This window comes from Molothrus ater, chromosome 2, assembly GCF_012460135.2.
Source record: "Molothrus ater isolate BHLD 08-10-18 breed brown headed cowbird chromosome 2, BPBGC_Mater_1.1, whole genome shotgun sequence".
Classification (NCBI taxonomy): Eukaryota; Metazoa; Chordata; class Aves; order Passeriformes; family Icteridae; genus Molothrus; species Molothrus ater.
Window position 1 is genome coordinate 94681632 of NC_050479.2, and position 16663 is coordinate 94698294.

The following is a 16663-nucleotide window of genomic DNA, read 5'->3' on the forward strand; positions in this document are numbered from 1 at the left end:
AGGCAACAAGCCACAGGACAAGAGGACATAGTCTCAAGCTGTGCCAGGGGACATCACAAAGAATTTCTTCACAGAAAGGGTGATTAGATATTGAATTGGACTGTCCAGGGAGGTGGTGGACTTACTGTCCCTGGACGTGTTGAAGAAACCACTGGACATGGCAGTCAGTGCCATGGTGTAGCTGACACGGTGGTGATCAGTCACAGGTTGGACTCGATGATATTGGGGGTCTTTTCCAACCTAATTGGTTCCATGATTCTGTACTATGAACTGTAACAGCCATATTACAACAAGGACTATGAGGCTGACCCAAATCCTGACACTGACACTGATGTAGGAGGATGTGAAGATGATCATGTAGCAACCACTTGGTAATGGAACAGAGAGCCAGTAAAGAGTGAGAAGATCCTAGACCCTAATGTGGCTCTGGGTCTAGACTGTCATGTGAGGGATAGGGAATCAAATTGTAAGGGTATAATTGCTCAGGAGTGTCTTTGTTCCTGGACCCTCTTTTGAGGTCCCTAGCTTGAGCTGCCAGATGTCATAATTGATCTGTGCCAATAATCCTGCCAAATGTAGATGAGAGCCTTGTGTTAAAAATTTTGTTAACCGCAAGATCCAAGTGAAACATGAAAAATCACACTGGTCAGGCTTTGTGCAAGTTCTGCTGTAGACTTTGTCATCCCACAGTAACACTGGGGACAGTGGGCTTGAAGGCCACTGGGAAGAGAGCAAATACAAATACCACTTCCTCTCTGCTCACCAATTCTCATCAGAGAAAGGCTCATGCTAGGAAGAAGAACCAGCTCTTTGTAGCTGCACTGTGGGGCTCTCAGGAGCAGAGGAAGAACAGTGGCTCTGGCTTCAGGATCACTGGCAGGAATGTTGGGGAGCTCACATCAAGCTGGGCAGTGCAAGAAAGCCTTCTCATCCACAAAAGCAAGACCTACTTTGAAAGTTGTCAGGAAGAGCATTTGCACCATTGTCCTTCTCACTATCGCTGCAGTCACAGGAACTACAGGTATTGATGGTACTTTGACACCATCTCTCTGTTAAGGGCAGGGGAGGAAAAGGCAGGGTATCAGAATGATATGTACTCAACTCTGCTTTGGGAAAGAAAAGCCTGGTTGAAGGGATCTTTACAAATTGCTGAAGGGACTTTTTGATGGAAAAACCAATAATCTGGAAATCAAAACATTTCTAGCTGCAAATAGATTTTTTCAGTTGTCAACCAATAAATAATGTGCTGAACTTGGGCTTTTCAATTCTTTGTTGAAAACTGATAATGATTTTCTTGGATTATAATATTTTTCATTATAATTAACAAATTTATTACAAACATAATTGATGTGAGGTTTTATGATCAGTATGATCACCCTGTCAAGCTCTACTCTTAGGTATTAGTGACTTGTGCTGACAAGTGAGGTATCATGAGATTTTATGACACAAGGCTCAGAATGAAAGTTTCAGTAAGACTTGGAAGAGCAAATTCCAAAAATATGGGATCTGAGAATGCAGCTATAATCCTTTTCCCTCCTTGATCTACGTTAATTAATCAAAATCCTGGTTCTTTTTCTAGTTTGCTTTTGTTAGCACAGGTGGAACAGGTCACAAAGTGATCTTGAGTCTCTTGAGGATCTCTGCATCTAGCAGCAAACATGAATGGGTTTTCTCTCCAGGGGAATGCCCTGGACACCTCAACTATTTAATCTGTCACCACTATAATCAAGGAAATTGGTTACTAGAAGCCTTGGAGCATCAGGGCAGAAATTGTCACCTGTGCTTGACTACATTAAAAGGACAGCCTATGTCCAGAACAAAAGTGGGGTGGATGTTTTCACACTTTGATTCTGCTGTACAGGGCAGTGATGTTGAGGGAAAAGGAAACCTGAGAGATTTTCTCCTCATACACAGCTTTCAGACTGTCACTAAAACCATTACTCAGCCAAAGAAAAGAGCAACTAATTTTCCACCACTGACACACAGAACCGAGAGATCAGTGGTTTACTGTCCCAAAGTTTAATGGCCACCAGCTAAAAGAGGAAATGAGTGAAGTGATAAAGAGAGGTTTGTTTGGACTACAGCTATGGGTATTATTCCTATAAACCCAATAACTGCGAGGTTTCATTCACAAACATTGTGAAATCTAGGAATTGCTTGTTTTTAACTTCAGCAGAAGCCAGAGGACACAAAAGTCCCATTCTCTCAGCTACTCTTCACACTGGATTACAACCTGCACCTCAGACTCTTTTTTTCTCTCAGTCTCACAAGTGCCTCACAAAAGAGGCTGCCTTTGTACATGTAGGCAACACTAATGCACATATAAGAAAACCCTGAGACATGAGGCAAAATCCTTCCCTCCCCCACAAAGCTCCACCAGTGTTATGTGCACCTGTGTAATGCCTGAAAGGTGTAGATAAGGCCAAATCCCACTGTATGGGATTTCATATGAATGCAGAAGTAAAAGTTGTTTATTTTGTTGGCAGCAACGGTTAGAGAGAAAAGCCACTGTCATGTGGCCAGATGCAACAGTCATATTCCTGTATTTTAGGTCCTGTGAGCAACCCACTGGAGGATTTGCTCACACAAGCACAGCCTTTGGATGCGGAACCGCTGAAGACAATGGGCAGGAGTAGGGTCCTCCTCCAGTATCCAGTCTTATCCACTAAGATGATCCTCAGTGGGAAATTTGTATTGCAGGGGTTGGCCATGACAGGCCATTGGCTCCATAATCCACAGCTGTAGGAAGAGATGACAGACAACATGCAGATGAGCACAGCCATGGCCTCACGCTTGTTTGTAGCACTGCAGACATTTCCCTGTGAAGTCCAGACCACAACTCCTGGGCTCCCTCTCACACGTTCTCTTTTTTTTCTCCTCAGGGAACAACTCCTCAGTGTTAGTGATGACTGTAGGTAACAGCTCAGTTCTCACCTGCTTTCTCAAAGGAAATATAACTATGCTAACATGGACAATAACCCCCAAGGCTGGAGGCCTGTGCACCTTGGTATACAGGGTTGATACGAACAAGACACACAGAACAACCTGTAGTGACAACATAAACTGGATATTCAGAGCAGGTCTGCCTCCTGCCCTTGGGATACGGCAAGTGGGGCTAGCCCAGGAGGGAAATTACAGCTGTGAAGCGGCAACAACAGAAGGGAATTTCCACACAAGGTACCACCTGACTGTGCTGGGTAAGGAATGTGCAAAAGGGAGCTTTTTAAAAATTAGACTAATGAGGGTAAGGTTAGATTAGATATTAGGAAGCTATTTGGTATTGTGAGGATAGTGCCACTGGAACACTGATTGTCCAGAGAAGCTGTTGACATCCCAGTGTTAAAGACCAGTGAGACTTGAAGCAACCCAGTCTTGTGGAAGGTGTCCCTTTGCATGGCAAGGTGGTTGGAACTAGAGCATCTTTAAAGTTCCTTCCAACCTAAGCTATTCTGTGATTCTGTGATTCTTGCTGGGACAAACTCATGCATTTCATTGGGAGTATCTCTGTGTCTCCTCTCTCCTTATTTCCCATAACTCTTCTCCCTTCTGCTGCTCCCTTTTTCCACTGTCTAGTTAGAAGTGACAGGTGTGAAGCAATTTCCCATGTACACACAGAGGATACGAATGGCTGTGATGAGGCTCAACTGGATGCGGGAGAGTTGGGCAAAAGGGAAAAAGAGAGCTCTTCTTTGTCTCGTGTGTTTTGGGCCCGTGTTGTGGGATGGGATGGGATAGGACGGGATGGGATGGGATGGGATGGGATGGGATGGGATGGGATAGGATGGGACGGGATAGGACGGAACGGGATGGGATGGGATGGGATGGGATGGGATGGGATGGGATGGGATGGGATGGGATGGGATGGGATGGGATGACAGCCCCAGCCTTATTTTCCTCTTTTCACTGGGTTTAGTTTGGGTTCATTTTGGGCAGAGGACAAGAACAGCCCATCCCAGCTGTTCCAAACTAACTCCATGCATGTCCCCTTGCTGGTGCTTTGCAGCTCCCCCGAGGCTGAGCCTGTCCTGTGATGAGCAGGGCAGCCCTGTGTGTGAGGCAGCGGCAGGGAAGCCGCCGGCTCAGCTCTCCTGGGTCCCAGAGGGCAGCTCCACTGCAGAGGAGAAGTGCTACGACAACGGGACAGTGACTGTTCTCAGCAAGTTCACAGCGTGTAGCACCAATGTCACCAATGTGACCACCTGCATGGTGTCCCACCCAGCTGGGAACTGGAGCCAGTCCATATCCTGCTGTCCCTCAGGTGAGCTTCCCTTTGTGCTTTCTGTGTTCAGAGCCCTGTTCAGCCCTCTGTTCATGTACCAAGCAAACATGAGTGGCACTGGCAGGATTGCAGCAGGAAATGTGGCAGCTGAGTTTCCAGTAAGAAATTTGCTGGGAGGGGGAAGGATAAACACAGGTAGTGTCAGAACTGTAAAACCCTTTGTGAAGTTTTAGGAAAGATGGATGCAGTGGATTTGCCATCCGCCTCCAGGGATGAATGGAAAGGTGGGGTTAATTCAGAAGGTCATGACACACAAATGTTTCAATGGTACGATCATCCAGATCTATGTATTGTAATCCATTGGTGCCATTACACGTTGCTAATTGTTTGGTTTCACATGGGTTGTGACAGAAAGACTGAAAGCCAGTTTACAGCTCTCAAAGCGGGCTGGCAGGTGAAGGCTTTAGAGGCTGAAGCTTAAGATGTGGCTGGGAAGTTGTGTGCAGCCATAGGTAATTGACTGAAATACTCATCTGGAAGAGAATGAGAGCTGAGATTTGCTGGGATGCACATGCAAAGCCTGCAGTAGTGCTGTGGGTAGGAATGGCCATACAGTGAAAGACAAGCTTCCTCCATCGAGGACTTGGGGGGATGTTGTTTCTTCCCAGTTGTGTGTCTGGCACTGTATTCGAGCTGTCTTAGGTCATCCTCTGAAGTACAGCACACAGAGCGTACTGTCCAGGAGATGCCATCCTGACAGAGGCAGAAGGGAAACAGGGTCTGTGAGATGTACCTAAAAGAGCATCTGTTTCTCCTTAGAGAAGATTGGATTCTTTCTTCCCTGTGTCATCAGCCTTATCAGCCTTATGAGTCTCCTGTTCTTGCTGGATGCTTTTGAGCTCTACTACATCTTCTTTAATAGGTATGTATGGGACACAATACACATAAACCCCTTTGGCCAGTCCAGAGGAGCTTAGAAGGACTTCTGGTACTAATTAATGGCATGCACAGTCAGCTCAGTCTGTCCCAAACCCATCAGTCCTGCACATGTTCATGGAGTTTTGCCCGAGGACCGGAACAGCTCAGTTGACGCAGACAGGGAGGGAGGGAAGTCTGGCTCTTCCTGGCTCTTCCTGCTGCCATAAATCATTCAGAAGAAAAAATAAAAAGGGAATGGTTAGGGGTTTTCCACCTGATGGAGGGATCTGAATAAATATTGCCAGGCTATGAAGATTAAAGAAGCAGCAAAATACCCATCTGAGCTCAGAGCCAGTCTTTTGGCCTCTTTTTTGCTAGGCAAAGAAAGCCAGGGAAGGCAAGGAAGGCAGTATAGAAGGGCAGGAAGTATTGCATGAGAGCTGAACAGGTCTGCTGCTGTTGTAACTACTGGGGATTTCTGGCAGCTTGGCTGATTAGTCTGTCTAAGCTGGCCTCTGGCACAAGGTGCAGTTGCTGCCCCGAATCCCTCTGCAAACACCACAGAGGCAGAACTAACTGCTGTCTTTGAGTCACACTTTAGCTCCACTCTGTGCCAGGGCTCTTGGCATCTCTCCTTTGGGTGCTGGCTGGAGCATGGCCAGCTCTGGTCATGCTCATGTGAGACCACAGACATGAAGCCTTATGGTATTGGGTTTCTCTAACAAATAAAAGGGAGGAATTCTGTTTTTACACTCCTAGAAACCAAAACTGCATTCTAAGAACAGCCTTGTCCTCACATTTACGATGTTGGTGTCTTGTTTCCTAGGAAAATGTCAAACTGGTGCAAACCAAGGCAGCTCCCACCTGCAGAGGTGTCTGGGCTTGAGCAAAGATGAAAGAAAGTGCTGTTATGTGTCAGTGATGTGGCCTGCAGCAAGAACTCAGCAAGAACCAGAGCTCTCAGAAGAAGGAAGCGAACATTTACAGTGCAGCCAGTGTAATTGTGCAGATGCACAGCTTGCAAGCTGGATCCTCCTCAACCCTGTCAGCTCTGTCTTCCATCCTCTCTCTAGTGCAACTACAGGTGCTGTTACCATGCATGCAAGTATCAATCTTTCTGTATAAGGTCAAATCTAACATATATGCAATTGGGAATTAACTCATGTTGTATTAAATTAAGTCATTCCATTTCAGGTACCTTGTATTCTAGTATTTAAGCAGCATGTCTTCTAGAAAAAAAAAAATCAAGAAAAAATGTTTGTGTCTAGTAATTGAGCAGCAGCTTTCCCAGGAGGACCCAGGAGGATCCCACACAGGACTGAAGATAAATTTGAACTAGTCTCATTTTTGCAATAAAAATTTCGAAGTGTTTCACCACCAGCTGCAAAAACAAAAAAAAAAGAAAAAAAAGAGAGAATCTTTTTGAGCTTGAGCAGTTATTTCTGTGCTACATGAAGCACAGAAATTATTCCAATCCTGAGATCTAAGGCTCACTCTAATTTATCCCTTTGCATAATCCAGAGAGCTGCAGCCCACAGAACACAGGTCTTGAATGTTAATTTATTTAAACACATCGTACAGGTCCTGTCACAAAGGAACCCTTGAGTTGAATTGTTCATCTGATGACATACTGCCATTTCTAAGCCTCTGAACCATGGAAGAATACTTGTCTAAGGCTGAGTTAGTTTTCATGACAAGTGCAAGGAGGAGGAGAGGGCAGAGACCAGAGAAGTCAAAGCTGGAACACAACCTAGATCTTTGTTGTTCCTTCACTGCTTCTACCCAGGCCTGACCCCATCTCTCAAGCTTTGTGAGCCTCATTTCACATCTGAATCAGCTACTGAAGGAGTCAGGGCCAAACCCCTCATCTAAACATCGAAGATCAAAAAATCCTGCTTTTCAGCCTCAGCACAGTAACCTATGCAACAGTTATCCAGCTTTATACCTCAGAGGAAATGCTGTATCACTGCACTCCCTCTCCTGTGCAGGTTTTCTACCACTGCCCTGCTGCCTCTCACCCTTTCCTGGTGCAGCCAATACACTGCTGTAATCCCTGCCTGAGGAGGTTTTTGCGGGACACCAGCAGGATGCAGACAATGATTCTGTTGGCTCAGCACCATGAAACTGCTCCTTTCACATTTACAGACCCAGCTCCTTTCTGTCCATCTTTTAACACATGGAGCTGTTTGGTCACAGCAGAGTCTGCATTCTGCAGAGCTGACACACAATGTGAATGCACCCAGAGCTAAGAGCTAGAAGAATAAACAATTCAGAAGCTAAAAAAAAATACTGCTAATTCTTTATGGTAACCTAACTACCTGGAGGCCAGAAAGCAGAAAACAACAGGGACTTTAGCTGGTACTTGTAGCTGTCCTGATGTCTGAATTCTCATCAGCTGCCTGCCTGCAATTCGTGCTAGCTCCATCTCCTCTGTGCAGGAGCTGAGCAGCTCTGAGCACCTGCCCCTGCAAACATTGGTGCTCAGAGCTTCTCTGCTGGCAGGCTCACTCTGAGGCTGGACCGTCCACAGAGCCGCAGCTCTGCTTGGCTCTCACAGGCTGTGTTAGAGACAAAGGGACCACACAGAGAGGATCAGCTCCCTTCCCTCTCTTCAAAGGCTCCAGGGCAGGTCACAGTTTCAGAGATACCAACAAAAGATGTGACCTAGGTCAGCCACAGACACCAGTGTCCGTGGTATTCAGGACATGTTCTTTGTGAGCTCCGCTTACAGGGTTTCTTTACTTTTTCTCCAGACTGACCAGGTCTCCAGCCCGTAGGAAAAATAGCTCATAGTTTTTGTTACAGTTTCCATTCAAATAGGTCAGGGTCTCTCTTTCCTCCATGAGGGTAAAAGAGATCAGATTCACATACCAGAGTCCACAGGGTTCTGTAACAAGCCTTACCCTTCCCTTACTCCTTGTTCTATTTACTCTCAAAGCCATCCCAAATCCTTCTGCAGGAGGGAGCATACAACAACCTGAGCATTCTGGAGTCAGAGTTTCAGCACAGGCTCCAGGGCAACTCCCAGAGCAGACTAGAGCATCTCTCCTTCCTCTTGCTGCCTTTCTTGCTGGTGTGTTCAGTACATGATGATGACAAATTTGGTTGGAATGTGCTAGATTGAGTTTGTAGCCATGACTGCTGTTCAGCTGTTAATCAGCATGCAGCACACCCTGGGAGACATTTGGCATTATGGCATTTGTCTTCCCAAGCCACTGTTATGCCTGATGGATCCCTGCCTTACTGGAGAGGGCTCAACAGCTGCCTGTTGGTAGAAGGTAGTGAATGAATTCTTTGTTTTGCTTTTCTACACATGCAATGTTGTTTTAATATTAAACTGTCTTCTTCTCAACCCACAAATTTTCTTATTTTTACCCTTCCAATTTTCTGTTCAATCCCACCTGCGGAAGTAGTTAATAAGCAAGTAGCTGTCAGGGGGCTTAGTTGCTGGCCAGGGTTAAATCACAACAGCAGAAAAAAAATGCATGCATTTTTTTGTGGTACTTGTCTTTTGTTGTTTTTGTTGTTGTTTTCACATATACCAGTATTAAACTATTATCTTCCTCAAAAAAAGCCAAAACAAAATAAAACGTAAAAAAAAAGAACCCCAAACAAAAAACTATCCAAAACCCCCTAATAACAACTAAAGGAAATATGTTCTAACAAATTCAGGTTGTTGGCAAGAGTGATGCCCCTTGCTATTTCATCCATGACCAAGTGGATTGACCTGTTTGGGAGCAAGGAGCTGTCAGAGCTGGAGGTCAGGGAAATGCACACCAATTGCTTCTTAGCATTGTGGTCCCCACTGCTGTTGGACACTCGCATCAGAACCAAGCTGCTACTCAGCAGCTCAATGGAAAAGTAAAAGAAGAATATTCACTGCAGGAGCTACAGTATAATGATATTGGCCTGCATTCTACAAGAATTGGAAGTCTTCCAGAAGGACAGGGCCAGTCAGGGGGTTGACTTCAGATTTCCTTGTCACAAGGTCACACTGCAAACTCACAGCAGAGAAAGTGTCACAATGACCTTTCTTCATCCGCTCTTGGAAGAAATGGGAAAAATAAATGAATGTCATAGGGGTTTGGTTTTGGGGCAACAAGTGGCAGGAAGCAGCTTAGGAAAATGTTCATCTTTTGTTAGGAAAACAAGAAGCCCCAAATCTAGAGGTTTCCAGCTACATATCCATGCATGCCAGTTGCTCTTATGTGACTTTTTGGCCTGATGTAAACTGATGATTTCTCTGTGTTCGGGCACTCATAATGAGAATTTCCTCAAAAAAAAAAAAAAAGGTAGGCAAAAGATTCATATTAAGAAAATCTCATAACTGAAACTGCTCAGAGCAATGTGCATCAAACTGTGCTTTTTACTGACATGTAAAGTTGAGGACAGGAAGTTGTTCTGGAGCAGACTGCAGATCGAAGTGGCTGCTTAGGGCCTCTGCCCAGTGAGACACAGGCTGAGTTACATGCCTTCAACAAGGTATACCAGATTTGGGTATCATCCAGAAAAACAAAAGCATTTTCTGGGGAAAACAAGGTGCACATTTAGTGAGAGAAATTGTGCACTCCAGGAAATTAACTGAGTTTACTTCTGTGAGGGCTTTTTGATGTTTCATGCATGCCACTGCAGCACTCTCACTAGTGATAACATGGGCTTTAGCAGTGACTGTGTAACCAAGGTAGTGACTGGACCTGCTCTGGGCAGCACGAGAGCAGGCAATGTTGCATGCGTTCTTCTAAAGACTTTTGGCATGATCTTCTACAGCTTTCCTATGGACAAGCTGGAAAAGTAAGGGCAAATAAGTGCACAGTGACATTGATGTACAACGGCAGAGCTGGAAATACCCTTATGATTAATGTTGAATTTATAAATGCCTCAATTTGCTTCAACTAAAAATGCCTTAGAATTAAGTATTCAGATTCAACATTTAGAAAGACCTTTGAATCTTCCCTGAAGTCACCCAAAAATAAAATAATTCACAAAAAAAACCCACAAAAAACCCCAAAACCCCACAGTTAATCAAGTGCTGTTTTGGCTTAGTTTAAACTCTCTGTCTGCCCTTAAAGATAAGTGTTGTTATTTGCCTGATTCATAAGATAGAGATTAAAGAATAGAGAGCACATTTTAGAACCGTTACCTTGGTTTTACATGTAACAAACACATGAGAAAGAACATTGGCAAATCTATCTAGTCTCATGCACCAAGATATGAATAACCAGATTAAAAAATATCTGGAGGCTAATCAATAAATGTATTCCCATGCAAATGTAAGAGAAATGGAATTTTCAGTCCACTTTTGAACCAGAGAAAAGTTTGGAGGTGAAAAGAACATAATTTCTTGCCCATGTTCACCCAGCTGCTTAATTGTTCTGTATGTCAACTCATGATGCAGCAACAAAATATTGTACTCATGTAGCACTTGGCATTATGCTGGTGAATGTAGTCCTGAGTGAATTACTTTCTATGGTACAGTCATTCCTAATAATGCTCTGATGAAGTGTACAGCCTGAGACTTGAGACAAATGAAATAGCCATGTAAATATAGAATCTTGGAATTTATTTTAATTGGATCTTTGCTTTTGTTTCTTCTTCAAACCTAGCCTTTACCTCACCCTTATTTGCAGAAATAAAAGAAACATATTGTAGTAGCCCTGGTGAGTGAGTTTCTGTAGGAAAACAAATATAGCACAATGGAAGGTACTCAACTGACTTGAATCAGTTGAGCTTTGCACACACTGTCAGGACACACCTCATTAACAAGTGTACTTGTACTGAACATTTCATTCAACTTTGAGCCCAAGCAACTTGGTACAGCCAGGAGCCATCACTAGTCTGGGTCAAAATTTCCAAGCGCCGCAGAGAAGTTGCTCTGGTCCTTCCCTGCTAGGGCCTGTCATGCTGAGATTGCAGCAGTAACATCATCACTGCAGATGGGGGTATCCAGCCAGAGCATGAGAGAAAAGAAACAGTGGCATCTCTTTTAAAAGCTCCTTTCTACAAACCCAGCTACAAGTTTTGCTTCTCTCAATGACAGCAAGGCTCAGCATCGCACCCTGGATACCACAGGACCACAAACAGACTTTGGAGCTTTGCCCATTTGCAGATAATCCATTCTTGAACTCTCTTGGGGGAGGAAAGAGAGCACACCTCAGACCAGGAGAAGACACTACTCCAAGTTCCAGCACAGTGTCAGTGTCAAGCAAGTGAAAAGCTATCACCAGATCTTCTAATAAAGCTGTTTCCCCTGCAGTTTCTTTTTCTCCTACAGAAACCATTTGCCTCAGCTGCAGGTAATTCCAGTGAAGGCCCAGCCACAGATGGTCAAAATAACAAAGTCCCTTGTTAATTCTTTCTGCATAGTCTTTCCCTGTGGTTTGTGTACACTGCCACATTCTGACTAATTACTGACTGTAAAATAATGCACATATGCTATGCAATGTTTGGGCCTTTTCTTACTGCTTCTAACTGCCTAATTGTCAAATCTTTAATAATGTGCATTTAACATATAACTTTCTTTGCTATTTTTTTCCTATCATCATCTTGATGTAGTATGTAGTATGTTCACACTAAAGGTGCAAAGTGAACAAAGAGTAGGTGGAGCTTCTTGTGAGAAAACAAGCCATTTCTTCTAACTTTCCATTACCAAAAGAGAGATCAGTAAGTTTCAAATCTTACTCTGCCACACATGCTTATTTGCAAGAGAGAAAATCTGTGATCACAGGTTCTTTTAAGTTTTACTGAGTGTATCTGTCCATCAGACGATTATGAAAAATCCACCCCCATATTTTCAGTGTGTCAGCTCTCCAGAGAGCTCTGTTCTATTTATCCTAAGTTAGCAATACCTTGCTGGGTAAGCACCTCCTAATCTTCAGCATGTTTACTCTCACAATAGCACTTCTAATATGCATAGGATTATAGTTAGAAAACTACATGCAATTACCTGCTCAATAGAAAACAGGAAGTCTGAAATCTGGAACAAGGCTGAACTTAGGTTAGGCTACAGAGTGTGGCATCTTGATCCATGGACCCTTTTCTTTCATGCAGTGGGCCTAATGGAAGTCATAGCAGTGGCTTCAGAACCTTTATCTTTGTGAAATGTGTCACTTTGAAAAGGGATTAGATTAAAAAAGAGAGGCTAAAAGCTTTATTCCAGAAAAGAATGCCCTGAAACATGAGTAGGAGAAAAATCCTTTTAGTCTGGTGAAATTATACCATGTTTTTTTCACAAGTAGGCTTTAGGCAAGCCTGTGCAGAATCATGAGTGAGTGCTTGTAGATAGGATGGGAACAATCAACTCTCAAGAGTGTGCAACAGTTCCCATTATAAAAGTCTCGGTTTATAATATTATCAAATATTATGAGTTTGGGCTGGAATTTACTGTGGTAAATATCTGCCTCAGCCTGATATTTTTTCGCTTACTTTTTCATTTAGATTAACATTTTTCTCATACTAGAAAGTGTTGATAATATTTTATCTGAAAACCTGAAGCAGTGACATGTCTGAGATTTGGTGGTAAATGTTTTGTAGTCTTTGCCTTTCTCTTAGTGCTGAGTCCTCATAAAGGCCTGGCCAGAATTAATCAGGGGATAAAGACTTCATAACTGTACAATTCATATATGCAGTGTACTGTTCACTGAATCTTTCTTCCCAGAGAAGACAGTCCTGTATGTTCCTTTCTTCCCAAAGGAACATCCAGAGAATGAAAGAAAAGGTATAGTCCAGTGCTGCTATAATATTTTATACTCAGATATATGAGTGTAGACCCAGATCCTAGGAGTCTTGGGAAAAGCAATTATATAATTTTGAAACAGAAAGATTACTAAAGACAGGAAGATATCTGTATAAATTGAAACTCAAGCCAATCCTAAGAATTTAAGTAGGAGCAAAATAAAAAAAAAGGGCTAGGCCTGCCATTTCCAAAAAGGGAAATGGAGCAAGAGTGACACAGCCCTAGGTGAGTAACAGGGCAGAAAACAAGACTCATTGCATTTCCCAAGTCAGGGGGATTTAGGATTTCTAGATTTGTCATGAGCCTCTAGGGTTCAGAGGAGGAGTCCCATAGGTGTATCTCAAGAAGAAACCTATAACCGTGACGATCAAACCAAATCCCAAGTAGTTATGAAGAGCAGGAAGGAAACTGAGGAAGAGTGACAAACAAGTGTCACTCTTGTCACACCATTTAGTCCATATGCCCCATGCAGAATGAGCTTGCTTTAGGAACTTGCTTATAGATTTTTTTCCTCGTAGATCACATAAGCCTGAAAGAGAAGTCTGTGTGCCAGAAAGATGAAAAAGATGAAGAGCTGTGAAAAAACAAAGTCTAACTTTACCTGCCCTGTGTGGGTCAGTAGCTGTCCTGAGAGCCTGTGGCACTGAGATCCTTGGCTTCCACTTAACAGAGGTATTCCACGTAGAGACACTTTTCTCAAAAAATGGGTGAAAACCAGCAGAGCCAGTGGTTGAAGCAGAAGTCATGAGCCAGCCTTTCTTTCTGCTTTTTGCCTCTAGCTGTGTCAACACCATGACCAGTGGCAACTACTTCCAGCTTGCCCCTTCTAGCCATTGATGAGAAGGAGCACTGCACAGTTTCATTACTGGAATTACATGTGTCCAAAGTCCATGTGACTTCATTTCATTAAGTATTTTGTATCTCACTCATTCTCTGGGAGGCCTCAAATCTGCCAGTGAATGTGCACCTCCAGAAGGGAGACATTGCAAGGATGCTTTTTCTACAGAAAAATTCTATGGTTGTTCTTGCTTCTGGGATATAAATAAATCAAATTGTTCTTTGGAAACACGCAGATGCTGTGGATAGGTTTATTTCCATTTTATTTTGTCCTGTATCACTGAGCCACATGAAGTTGCAACCAGCGTTGGGAATTTTCACAGAAGCCATAATATGTCTGCATTGCATAAAAACCTCTTTGTTTTTGGTTTTTTTTTTTGCATGCCTTGACACACCAAGCTCTTTTCTTATGACCAGAAGAATGACCACATCAATGACTAGATACAGCAAGAGACAGAGATAAACCTGTTGTGGTCTGATTTTGGAGGTTTTGACATTCCCTCTGCCCCAGACATTTCTTTTGCTTTTTCCCCTCGCAGCCACTCTGTCATCAGCAGTACATCTGAAGAACACAGGCAATAGTAAGATTTCCACCTAATACAATTGGTAGGTTGACTGTTAGCTAAAAGAAGCTTCTGCACAGACCCATCTGTGTTTTATAAGGTATTTGAGAAATTATAAACATACTAAGAGGCACCACCTAGGCATGCAGGCTTACCTGTGCCTGTGTTGGCACTAGAGTTTCTAAGCAATGTAAACTGTTTTTAAAAAGTGGGTTTTTGAAAGTCTCTTGAAAAAAAGACAGTGTGGTGTGTAAATCAGACATCAGAGCGAAGAGAGCATTTTCCTTTTGCACTGAGAAGCAGCACAGTTAGTACTTCACAAAACTAGATTGGGGTTGCTATTAGTTCTTTGTGGTAATGCAATTGCATGACTGAAAGCCACAAAGAATCCTGTACAGAAAGCTACACTGCCCTGAATATATTTCTAAATTAACATGAAGATCAAGTCTGCAGTGAAAGTGGTCTTGCTGCAGCAAAAAGGTGCTTGAGTATTATAAATGGGAGTGCTGACTATGTCTCTAAGCAACTAACTCTCTACCATTGAGATAAGTCATGTGATTGTTTTAGTATTTTAGAGATGGGGAGCAAAGAACACAAACCTAAGATATTCTGTCAGGCGTGCCAAAAACTGCCAGAAATGGCAGGAGCAAATTACAATAATAGAGGGTTCTTTCCAGCACAGCTTCTCACATAGGCAAGTATTCAATGGACAAATAGTCCTGACAAATGCTCCAAGCTCCCCCAGGCTATGTGATTTTGCTTCTGATGATGCTGAATTTTCCAGAGATAGACAGTATGCACTAGAACAGGCATGTGGAAGAGGATTGGTACCAGTTGCCAAGCTTGAGGAGAATGTGCCAAGTGTCCATGGCCTCTGCTCCATTCCTTATGTTCGCTTGAACTATCTGGGAAGCCTTCAGTTTCAGGGCATTGGCTCAGAACTCCACTCTTGCTAATGCCTGAGTACCACTTCAATGCAAAATCATCAACATCACAAACATAAGAAACGGTATATTGTTACCATTTTGTAGAAGGACTGGAGAGAAGCTGTGTAATTTTCACATTTTCAGTCCTTAAGAAAGAATAGGTTTTTTCCACTAGCTCAGAATAAGAAAACTCTCTCTGATATGAAACACAGACAAGAAGAAACTCCTACCCCATTTGAGATTTACTGTGGGGTTTATCAGCCACAAATCAGCCCCATAACAGAGGCAAGGCGAAGAAGGTACAGGAAGCCCAGCTCTGCAAAATGACACAGGGTGGAAGCTGTCCAGCTTCAAGGACCTAATAATCCACCAGAACAATGGGGTTGTCATGGCACAGAATTGAAGAGAGAGCCATGACTCTGGTTGTTGAAGATGTACTGCACAACAGGAATCTGGCTCAAGCCAGGCTGTATGGAAGACCTGTGTGACACAGAGACAAGATCAAGCCTGAATATGAAGTGCAGAAGCTGCTTGTGCTTTGTGTGAGAGGAGCACAAGTGCAATGGGCAAATCAGACTATTCTTTGGAACTATTCTTCCAGAGATAAACATGCTCCAGGATAATTGGATGATATGACAGCAAGAGCTGACTAGAGATCCAAGTTCTCTGGAATTTAACTGTCTTCAACCTTGAAATCTCATTCAGACACATAATTCTAACAGCCAATGGAAACTTTTGTCCTAATTGTATCAGTGATTTAGATACTTTTTTTTTCCTTAAGAAATAAAAAGAACTGCGGAAGAACTAATGACTTAAGAATGCAGCCACCATCCTTTGTTGCATTATCAGTGAAGATTTTAGCTACCATTAAAAGGGTTTTTATAGTGCCCAGCTTGGCAGAACAGCCATAAGTCTATGAGGTATCTATCAAGGTCTGCAGACACCCATATATCTCCTTCATCTGGATTTCTCTCAGTAATGAGATTGCAAACACAGTAACACTACTGGAGTCACATTGAGTTCCTGTTTTCAACAGAGTAAAAGGTCAGAATTTCAACTACAGGAATATCTGCTGTAAAAGGGAGCTAATAACAATTTTGAGTTTGTTTTTTTTTTAAAGTACAAATTGCTATTTGTAGGATCATAAAATGGGCTGTGTGTCACTCATAGCTACCACTGAGCAGGACATCCTTGGTCCAGAGGGCTGCATTTAAGGTGCACATAGTGCTAGGGCTTCATATAGACTTTGTCAGTATCCAGACTTTTATTCACAATCAAACTTGGATTTTGCTTCAGTTGGATTATTGGGATAATAATCAGCCTAGAGAGAGCCCTACTTATCTCTGTGCAAAAGAATTTAAAAATCTATAAGCTCTAGCCTGACAAACAGTGCAAAAGATCTGGCTGGGATGATCTCAGAGATTTGGAACTTTCTGGTGTTAAATCCTCAGTATAAGATTGCATATCC

The 16663-nt window shown here is 43.0% G+C and overlaps 1 protein-coding gene across 1 annotated transcript; it reads left to right on the plus strand.

Annotated features, from left to right (window-relative positions):
* Positions 1–882: 882 nt before the first annotated feature.
* On the plus strand, positions 883–13706 carry LOC118698076 (cell surface glycoprotein CD200 receptor 1-B-like). The gene is made up of 5 exons (XM_036401192.2): positions 883–1021; positions 2883–3197; positions 4004–4258; positions 5039–5141; positions 13649–13706. Exons 1-5 carry the CDS (start codon positions 883–885, stop codon positions 13704–13706), a joined length of 870 nt encoding a protein of 289 aa, XP_036257085.2.
* Positions 13707–16663: the final 2957 nt, after the last annotated feature.

Excerpts from the sequence above, each read along its gene's own strand:
- LOC118698076 (XM_036401192.2), top strand. The coding sequence starts at position 883 with ATGTTGGGGAGCTCACATCAAGCTGGGCAGTGCAAGAAAGCCTTCTCA. Across the intron at positions 4,259-5,038 it reads CATATCCTGCTGTCCCTCAG|AGAAGATTGGATTCTTTCTT; the intron begins GTGAGCTTCCCT and ends GTTTCTCCTTAG. Across the intron at positions 5,142-13,648 it reads TACTACATCTTCTTTAATAG|CTGTGTCAACACCATGACCA; the intron begins GTATGTATGGGA and ends TTTTGCCTCTAG.